We start from the raw sequence: 10,231 nt of genomic DNA, 5'->3' as shown, positions 1-10,231 counted from the left end.
CTCTGCGCCCTACCCAAGTCATTTAGTTTATTTGTGTCAGATAGCTAAAACACTGAAATGGGAAATTTTTGTGCACCCACAGCATAGGTGAGCCCCTGCAACCCAGGGACAGTATGAAATATGAAGAAATCAGAGTGCCCACACATGGCAGAGTTTCACCCCGCCCAGGACCTCGGCCTCTGCTCACTCGCTCAGCAATCGTGGGCATGAAGTGGACTCGGATGCGAGTACAGCTGTGAATGTCTCTTTAAATCAGTTACACTTATTTTGATTGGTCCAAAGCAGTGTCTCAGATAACTGTGGTAACATGAGAGCAAATGCATGTCGACCAGCGCTGATCCCCAGACCCCAAGCAGAAGGAGGAGGTGGCATAATAAGCCCGATAAACCGTGACCGAGGTAGGACCCACAACCCCCTGTGTGGGAAGCACTTGAACAGGCCCAGGGCCAGGCTCTGTCCCAGCCTCAACCTGGTTGACCCAATGTGCCGTGAGTTACATAGCTATGGGAAATCCATGAGTCCCCACACAATTCATTCGGTGTATGTGTCAGATAGCTGAACACCGCGCTGGGAAATCTTTGTGCATCCACAGCATAGGCGATCTCATGAAACCCAAAGACAGTATTACACATGAAGAAATGAAAGTGCCCAAACATGGCAGAGTTTCATCCCGCCCAGTATCTAGGCCTTGGCCCACACTTCTGCCCAATTCATTCTGTGTATTTGTGCCAGACAGCTGAACAATGCTATGGGAAACCTTTGTGCACCCACAGTATAGGCGGACCCCTGTAACATTTCTGTAGTAAGAGTATAGGCGAACCCCTCAAACCTTTCTGTAGTAAGTATATAGGCAGACCCCTGTAACATTTCTGTATCAAGAGTATAGACGGACCCCTGAAACATTTCTGTAGCAAAAGTATAGGCGGACTCCTGAAACATTGGTGTACCAAGAGTACAGGTGAACACCTGAAAAATTTGGTTACCAAGAGTATAGGCGAAGCCCAGAAAAATTAGTTTGATAACAGTATAGGCGAGGAACTGAAAAATTGGTGTACCAAGAGTACTAGTGTACCACTGAAAAATTGCTGAACCCCCAGGGGAGGGTGAAACCCATAAACATTTTTTAAAGATACAGCTTGTTGTTGCTTAATTTGTAACAGAGCCTGGAGGCATCCCTCCAAAAAAATTGGTTTTAAGTTAAACTTTTAAAACTTTTAACAGAGCCTTTTGGGCCACAGAAAAATTGGCAGTTCAGCATGATGACATGCTGCTTTAAGAGGAGGATAAATATCCGAGAGGGGTAGACAAAGCTAATTCCCCTTTTCTGGGGTGATAGAGGATGCATTTTTCTCCTGTTGCAGTGAAAAGAATCTTTAGGATCTGCTGCTTTCCACCGGTGGAGAAGAGAAGTCTGGGGAAATCCAGCCTTTGTTCATCTTTATTAGGGTAAGCATGTTGGCGCTGTCAGTTGACAGACGGGTACGCTTATCCGTGATAATCCCCCCAGCTGCACTAAACACACTCTCTGACAAGACACTAGCGGCAGGGCAGGCCAGCACCTCTAGGGCATACAGTGCAAGTTTGTGCCATGTGTCAAGCTTTGACACCCAAAAGTTGTATGGAGCAGAGGCATCATGGAGGGGACGGTGGTACGGTCGGCTACGTATACCCTCACCATCATTTTACAGTGCTCCCTCTGACTCAGTCTTGACTGGGGAGTGGTGACACTGCTAGGGAGCCATAAAACTGGCAAAGGCCTTAAAGAGTGTTCCCCTGCCTGCGCTGGACATGCTGCCTAATCCCGCAACTCCCCTGCTAGTTGGCCCTCGGAACTTCGTCTTCTACCGCTAGCACTGTCAGATGGGAACTTTAGCATCACTTTTTCCACCAGGGCCCTGCAGTATTGCATCACTCTCGTACCCCTTCCTCTTCGGGAATGAGAGTGGAAAGGTTCTCCTTATACCATGGATTGAATAGGGTGTACACCCAGTAATCCGTGTTGGCCAGAATGCGTCTGACGCGTGGGTCACGGGAAAGGCAGCCTAACATGAGTTCAGCCATGTGTGCTAGAGTCCCAGTACGCAACACATCGCTGTCCTCACTAGGAGGATGCTCCTCCTCCTCTTCAGCCCATACACGCTGAACGGATGAGAGGGAAGCAGCATGGGTACCCTCAGCAGTGTGGCCAGCAGTCTCTTCCCCCTACTCCTCTTCCTCCCCCTTCCCCTCCTCCTCCTCCAAAACACGCTGAGATACAGACGTGAGGGTGGTTTGGCTATCAAGCGAAATACTGTCATCCCCTGTCTCCTGTTCTAACCGCAAAGCGCCAGCCTTTATGCTTAGCAACAAACTTCTCAGCGGGCAAAGCAGCGGGATGGTAACGCTAATGATGGCTGCATCGCTGCTCACCATTTGGGTAGACTCCTCAAAGCTTCCGAGGAACTGGCAGATGTCTGCCATCCATGCCCACTCCTCTGTAAAGCACTGCGGAGGCTGACTACCACTCCGCCGCCCCTGTTGCAGCTGGTATTCCACTATTGCTCTACACTGCTTGTACAGCCTGGCCAACATGTGCAGCGTAGAATTCCAGCGCGTGGGCACGTCGCACAGCAGTCAGTGCTCTGGCAGCTGAAACCGACATTGCAATGTCCTGAGGGTGGCAGCATCTGTGGTAGGCTTGCGGAAATGTGCGCACATGCGGTGCACCTTGCCGAGCAGGTCAGACGAGTGGGGATAGTTTTTCAGAACCCGCTGAACCACCAGATTGAAGACGTCGGCCAGGCATGAGGCACGTGTGTGAAGCTGCCAAGCTGCAGAGCCGCCACCAGGTTACAGCCATTGTCACACACGACCATGCCCGGTTGGAGGCTCAGCGGCGAAAGCCAGAGGACAATCTGCTCTATCAGACCCTGTAACAGCTCGTGGGCCCTGTGCCTCTTGTCACCTAAGCTGATTAGTTTCAGCACGGCTTGCTGATGCTTGCCCACCACTGTGCTGCCGTGCCGCGCACTACCGACTGCTGGCGACGTGCTCATACTTTTTAATTGAGAGGTGGAGGTGGCGGAGGAGTGGGGGGGGGGGGGGGGGAGGTTGGAGGAGGTGGATTAATATGCTGCAGATACCAGCACTGAGGTAGAACCCTCTATTCTTGGTGTGAGTAGCACGTGAGCGGTCCCAGGCTCTGATTCGGTCCCAGCCTCCACCAAGTTCACCCAATGTGTCGTCAGGAAGATATAGTGTCCCTGCCCGCCAGTACTTGTCCACATGTCCGTCGTTAAGTGGACCTTCCCTGTAACTGCGTTGGTGAGGGCACGGTTAATGTTGTGGAAGATGTGCTGGTGTAGGGTGGGGACGGCACACTGGGAAAAATAGTGGTGACTGGGGACCGAGCCGCTATTATGTTTTTGAAAGCCTCCATTTCCACAAGCCTGTACGGCTGTATCTCCAGGCTGATTAATTTGGCAATGTGCACGTTTAAATCTTGTGCATGTGGGTGGGTGGCAGCGTATTTCTGCTTTCGTTCCAACGCTTGTGTTGACGACAGCTGAACGCTGCGCTGAGAGACATTGCTGGATGGAGTGAAGGACGGTGGAGGTGAGGGTGTGGGTGCAGGCCGGGAGGCGGTAGTGCCTGTATCCTGGGAGGGGGATTGTATCTGTGTGCCAGGTTGTGGTGCAAGGGAAGAGGCAGTGGTGTGACCTGGAGGCGATGAATGGCCTTCGTCCCACCTTGTGGGGTGCTTGGCCATCATATGCCAGCACATGCTGGTGGTGGTGCGGCTGGCAGTGGTGGCTCCTCGGCTTATCTTTGTGTGGCACAGGTTGTACACCACTGTTCGTTGGTCGTCCGCGCTCTCACTTAAAAACATCCACACCTTTGAACACCTAGCCCTCTGCACGAAGGTTTGCAATGATGGGGTGTGGTGGGAAACAGTTGGGGGGATTCTTTGCTCTGGCTCTGCCTCTACCCCTGGCCACTCCACTGCCTCTTCCAACCTGTCATGCTGCTGGACTTGCCTCCCCCTCTAAATCCCTGTCTTCAGTAGGCTTAGCAAGCCAGGTGGGGTCAGTCACCTCATCGTCCAGCAGCTCTTCCTCCGAATCCTCTGTGCGCTCCTCCCTCGGACTTCCTGCCCTTACAACGACCTCACTGAGAGACAATTGTTTCTCATCATCCTCATCCACAAAAAGCTGTTAAGACAGTTGCCCGAAATCCCCATCCTCATCACCCGGACTCTGGGAGCTTTCGGTCACGACAAACTCTTCAGGTGAGAGAGGAAGAGAGGAACCGTTTTTTCCCACTCATGACAGGGACCCGAGAACAGTTTCTGGGAGTCTGCCTGCTCAGAATCTGTCATTTTCATGGAGTTAGAAGGCTGGGAGGAAGGAGTAGCCGGCAGAGGATTCAGATGTGCAGTCCCTAGGCCTGGAGCAGTGGACTGTGTAGAAGACTGAGGGTTCGATACATTGCTGGACGCGTTATCTGCCATCCATGACAGGACCTGCTCACACTGCTCTGCTTGTAATAAAGGTCTACCACGCGGACGCCCAAATTGTGATATGAAGCTGAGCAGCGTAGAGACTTGGCTCTTCCCTAATCCCTCAGCAGCCGGCTGTGATTCACCCCGCCCAGGACCTTGGCCTGTGCCCACACCCTCACTTGGATGCCCGCGTCCATGTCTTCGACCCTTGCCCCTACTCTTCATCATGTCGGATTAAGGATAGAGCAGGGCCCAAATAAATTACCCCACTGTACAGTGCTGAGAACTGGGGCAAATTCACCACACACAGAGACTTGTAGATAGTAGAGGCTTTATGCTGTGACCGGAAAAAATTAAACCGCTATCTTGCGCTGATACCTAGGGGTCATTTACCGCTCACAGAGACTTGCAGATAAGAGAGGCTGTATGGAGTGGCAGAAAACTATTAACCCAGTGGATAGTGCTGATAACTGCGGCTACCTCAACCCCCCTAGGAAAGGGTATTGGGAGACGCTCTGCACAGGGGCAGAAAACTATAAAGCCAGTAGATAGTGCTGATAACTGTGGCTACTACAACCCCCCCAAGGAAAGGGTATTGTGAGACGCTCTGCACAGGGGCAGAAAGCTATAAAGCCCATGGATAGTGCTAATAACTGCGGCTACTTCACCGCACCCAAGGAAAGGGTATTGTGAGACGCTCTGCATCGGGGCAGAAAACTATAAAGCCAGCGGATAGTGCTGATAACTGTGGTTACCTCAACCCCCCCAAGGAAAGGGTATTGTGAGACGCTCTACACAGGGGCAGAAAGCTATAAAGCCAGTGGATAGTGCTAATGACTGCGGCTACTTTACCGCACCCAAGGAAGGGGTATTGTGAGACGCTCTGCACGGGGGCAGAAAGCTATAAAGCCAGTGGATAGTGCTAATAACTGCGGCTACTTCGCCGCAACCCAAGGAAAGAGTATTGTGAGATGCTCTGCCACGGGGCAGAAAACTATAAAGCCAGTGGATAGTGCTAATAACTGCGGCTACCTCAACCCCCCAAGGAAAGGGTATTGTGAGACGCTCTGCACAGGGGCAGAAAGCTATAAATCCAGTGGATAGTGCTAATAACTGCGGCTACTTCACTGCATCCAAGAAAAGGGTATTGCGAGACGCTCTACACAGGGGCAGAAAGTTTTAAAGCCAGTGGATAGTGCTAATAACTGCGGCTACTTCACCCAACACAGAGAATGGTATGTGTGAAATGCTCTGCAGTGGCCCAGGGAATATTAGCGTACTGTTTAGCGATGAGAACTCTACCTAATGCACTGCACACATAGAACAGTATAGCTGAAATGCTCTGCAGTGGCCCAGGAAATATTGACGTACTGTTTAGCGATTAGACCTCTGCCTAATGCACTGCACACATAGAACAGTATAGCTGAAATGCTGTGCAGTGGCCCAGGAAATATTAGCGTACTGTTTAACGATGAGAAATCTGTCCAATGCACTGCACACAGAGAATGGTAGAGCTCAAATGCTCTGCACAGGCCTAGATTCTTTAAAAAAAAAAATGGTGCACTACTCCTCCCAGCCAGCCACAACACTAACGCACAAAATGATCTGTACTTATGAAATTCTCCTACAATTTCTCCTTTTTGTGATGTTGCTCATGTTTACTTAGAGAAGACTTGTCACTGTAACATTTTCCACAGTGTAAACACACATATGGTTTCTCCCCAGTGTGAAGCCTTTGGTGGACTACTGGGGACGACTTATCGGAGTAATTTTTGCCACATTCCAGACATATAAACGCCTTCTCCCCGGTGTGAGTATGGTAATGCCTTATCAGATTCCGTTTCACGCTAAAATGTCGCCCACATTCCGTACAAGTGTACTGATTCTCCTGCGAGTGGATGTTCTCATGTTTTGTAAGAGAGGACTTGTACGTATAGCATCTACCGCACTGGGAACATACATATGGCTTCTCACCAGTGTGCATCCTTTGATGAATGACAAGTGACAACTTATTGCTCAAATCTTTACCACATTCAGAACAACAAAATTTCCTCTCATCCAAGTGAGTTCTTTGGTGCCTGGACAACTTGCCTTTCTCTGCAAAACATTTCCCACATTGAGCACATTGGAATGGCCGCTCACCTGTATGAGTCCTTTCATGGCTCACTAGTTTACCTTTTTCAGTAAATCGTTTCTCACAGTGCATACAGTCAAAAGGCTTCTCACCTGTGTGGCTTCGTTGGTGCACCAAGAGTTGGTTATTGCTCTGAAAACATTTGTCGCACTCCGAACACTCAAAAGGCTTCTCTCCTCTGTGAATTCGTTGATGTGCCACAAGTTGGATATTATTTGGGAAATGCTTCCCGCACTCTGAGCATTTTACACCTTTATGGGTTCTTTGATGCCTGACTAGCTTGCCTTTCTCAACAAACTGCCTACCACACTCCATACAAGCATACGGCCTCTCACCAGTATGGATACGTTCATGCCGCACTAACTTTCCCTTCTCAGAGAACAGCTTTCCACAAAAAGTACATTTAAAGGGCTTTTCTCCAGTGTGGCTTCTCTGATGGACAAGTAATTGGGAATTGGTGGGGAACGTTTTACCACACTCTGGACATTCATTGGGTCATTCAATTGAGTTAGTTACCTGTCTGGCATCCCAGTGTGAGGATAGGGCGGCCGCGGACGATGTATTTGAATCTGAGCCTTCATCAGGATTTCACGCAGTATACTTTCCTTTGATCTCGTAGCCACAAATAAGAATTTTAAGCCTTAAAGTATGCTACGGAAATAGGATGCAAAAACTGTGAGAATGGCGACCAAGCAGCTCGGTTTGTTTGAAGATGCCACCATCCCAGAATCCAGCATTGCTATGTTATTACATAACCGAAGACAATATTTGTCTGCAATGAAGGGGGAACCAATCTTATGGGATGTCGGTAATGTTACAGGCCATGCTAGCTGTATACTGGTGGATCATAAACGGCAAGATGGCTCTGCTTTCATTAAGGAGGAACCAACGTCCTGGGATATGAGACATCTTGGGGACAATGTCATCCATACACTCCTAGATCATACGCAGAATACATCTCCTAATATCAAGGAGGAATGTATTTCATGTGGCAGAGGAAATTCTATTAATGCTGACATTTGTAGACAACAAGATATGTCCCCTCAGATTAAGGAAGAGTTATCCGCATGTCATGGTGAAAGCCTCACAGAGACCGACACTGATAAACCTTCCTATACAGCTGAAATGAAAGGGGAACCAACCCTGCAGGATGGGGAAAATATAATAGATTCTAATATCTGTAAGCCAATAGATCCTCCAGAAGAATATCTACCAGCTAATATTAAGGAGGACTCTGATGTGGGTGACATGACTGACACTAATTCAGCCACAAGTCATACCAAATGCCACATAAAGCATGAACCAGATTAATTCAGTGCAAAGAATACAATGGACACAAGCCTGTATGTACCTAGAGAGTGGCCCATTTTATCACCTTTTCCAGCGTATCAAAACAAGTCGGATACCCTTTCCCATAAAAGGAGAAGAAACCTTGAAGACAGTGAATTTATATGTTTTGAATGTGGAAGATGTTTTAGTGCTATTGCAGATCTGGGAAAACATCAGCGACATCATGTGAAGCAGAAGGTATTTCACAATTATGAGTCTAAAGACAACCAACAGCTGAGACCCAATGAATGTCCAGAGTGTGGTAAAACGTTCCCCACCAATTCCCAATTACTTGTCCATCAGAGAAGCCACACTGGAGAAAAGCCCTTTAAATGTACTTTTTGTGGAAAGCTGTTCTCTGAGAAGGGAAAGTTAGCGCGGCATGAACGTATCCATACTGGTGAGAGGCCGTACGCTTGTATGGAGTGTGGTAGGCAGTTTGTTGAGAAAGGCAAGCTAGTCAGGCATCAAAGAACCCATAAAGGTGTAAAATGCTCAGAGTGCGGGAAGCATTTCCCAAATAATATCCAACTTGTGGCACATCAACGAATTCACAGAGGAGAGAAGCCTTTTGAGTGTTCGGAGTGCGACAAATGTTTTCAGAGCAATAACCAACTCTTGGTGCACCAACGAAGCCACACAGGTGAGAAGCCTTTTGACTGTATGCACTGTGAGAAACGATTTACTGAAAAAGGTAAACTAGTGAGCCATGAAAGGACTCATACAGGTGAGCGGCCATTCCAATGTGCTCAATGTGGGAAATGTTTTGCAGAGAAAGGCAAGTTGTCCAGGCACCAAAGAACTCACTTGGATGAGAGGAAATTTCGTTGTTCTGAATGTGGTAAAGATTTGAGCAATAAGTTGTCACTTGTCATTCATCAAAGGATGCACACTGGTGAGAAGCCATATGTATGTTCCCAGTGCGGTAGATGCTATACGTACAAGTCCTCTCTTACAAAACATGAGAACATCCACTCGCAGGAGAATCAGTACACTTGTACGGAATGTGGGCGACATTTTAGCGAGAAACTGAATCTGATAAGGCATTACCGTACTCACACCGGGGAGAAGGCGTTTATATGTCTGGAATGTGGCAAAAATTACTCCGATAAGTCATCCCTAGTAGTCCACCAAAGGCTTCACACTGGGGAGAAACCATATGTGTGTTTACACTGTGGAAAATGTTACAGTGACAAGTCTTCTCTAAGTAAACATGAGCAACATCACAAAATGCACAAAATGAGGAGCAGCCCTAAGAAGGACCGTTGGGATTCTTGAAGAGAGGATCCCTACTCTAACACGTTCCCTATATCAGCAGCAGCACTTTCCCTAACCTCTGCCAGCATGCGTCTGAGGTGAGCCGCGGGCGGCACCAGCTTAAGTACTCGGTGGTCACTTGAATGGCCCAGCCACTCACTGCTGTAGACGTGCAGAGGGCTGGCATGTCACAGCAGGAAGTGGTAATGCTTTCCCCGCATGTTAATTGACTAAAAAATGGCGCTAAACATGCGGGGAAGGAAATGCAATTGACTCGAGTACCGTGTAACGTTCGTCCTGGGTAACGAGCATCTCGAGTACCCTAATACTCGAACAAGCATCAAGCTCGGACGAGTGTGCTCGCTCATCTCTAGTTATTAGCTATGGCATTTCTCCAGGCCGAGCTTTTGTATGAAGAGTTAGACCATTGGCATTCAGGGACAAAAGTTTCAAAGCCTGACTTCATTTGCCGGATATCGCTCAAGCGGTGGAAATAGTGTCATTCAACATGGAATCCTAGAAAAACATAATAAAACCATATACAACAGTCACCCGAAGGCGTATAACGGGATAGGACTTTTTCTGAATAAGTTAGAGAAAGTAAATTCTACTTAATCATTGCAAGCTCTGAAGCACTGATATATGGACCCATATAAAGGTAAAGACAAAAGAGGGTAAAGAACATAGAAATGTGAACACAATAGTTTACGCTTGCGTAATTCTTGGGGGGGGGGGAGGGGGCAAAGTTCGGCTGGATAGGCGGTCAATCTAAATTTAAAGCGAAAGAGTTCCACTAACGGGGAATTTTCAACACAATGTTCCCTAATTACACTCTAGCACGGAGTCTTGGAATTTTGGGGTCATGAAGGCCCAGGGTGCTTCGGTCCTGCATTCGTGAATGTTTGCCTTGGGTCTAGGATAAGGATGCCCCATGATTTCAGCACTTCCTCCGTTTCTTTTGGTTTGTGAAAAATGTGAGTTGTATTGTCCTTTGATGCTATTATTTTTGCTGGAAAGCCCCATTTATAGGG

At 48.2% G+C, this 10,231-nt stretch overlaps 2 protein-coding genes across 2 annotated transcripts; one reads left to right on the top strand and one right to left on the bottom strand.

Annotated features, from left to right (window-relative positions):
* Positions 1-6,104: 6,104 nt before the first annotated feature.
* Positions 6,105-7,195, bottom strand: LOC136620285 (zinc finger protein 300-like). The gene is made up of 2 exons (XM_066594986.1): positions 7,171-7,195; positions 6,105-7,093 (listed from the first exon to the last, which is right to left on the bottom strand). The coding sequence occupies exons 1-2, from the start codon at positions 7,193-7,195 to the stop codon at positions 6,105-6,107; spliced, it is 1,014 nt and encodes a 337-aa protein (XP_066451083.1).
* A 718-nt stretch (positions 7,196-7,913) lies between these two features.
* LOC136620284 (zinc finger protein 84-like) lies at positions 7,914-9,221 on the top strand. Its single transcript, XM_066594985.1, has one exon. The coding sequence runs from the start codon at positions 7,944-7,946 to the stop codon at positions 9,219-9,221; it is 1,278 nt and encodes a 425-aa protein (XP_066451082.1). The 5' UTR covers positions 7,914-7,943.
* Positions 9,222-10,231: the final 1,010 nt, after the last annotated feature.

The sequence above is a fragment of the Eleutherodactylus coqui genome, chromosome 3 (assembly GCF_035609145.1).
Source record: "Eleutherodactylus coqui strain aEleCoq1 chromosome 3, aEleCoq1.hap1, whole genome shotgun sequence".
Taxonomy (NCBI): domain Eukaryota; kingdom Metazoa; phylum Chordata; class Amphibia; order Anura; family Eleutherodactylidae; genus Eleutherodactylus; species Eleutherodactylus coqui.
This window is presented reverse-complemented; position numbering and strand designations above follow the sequence as displayed.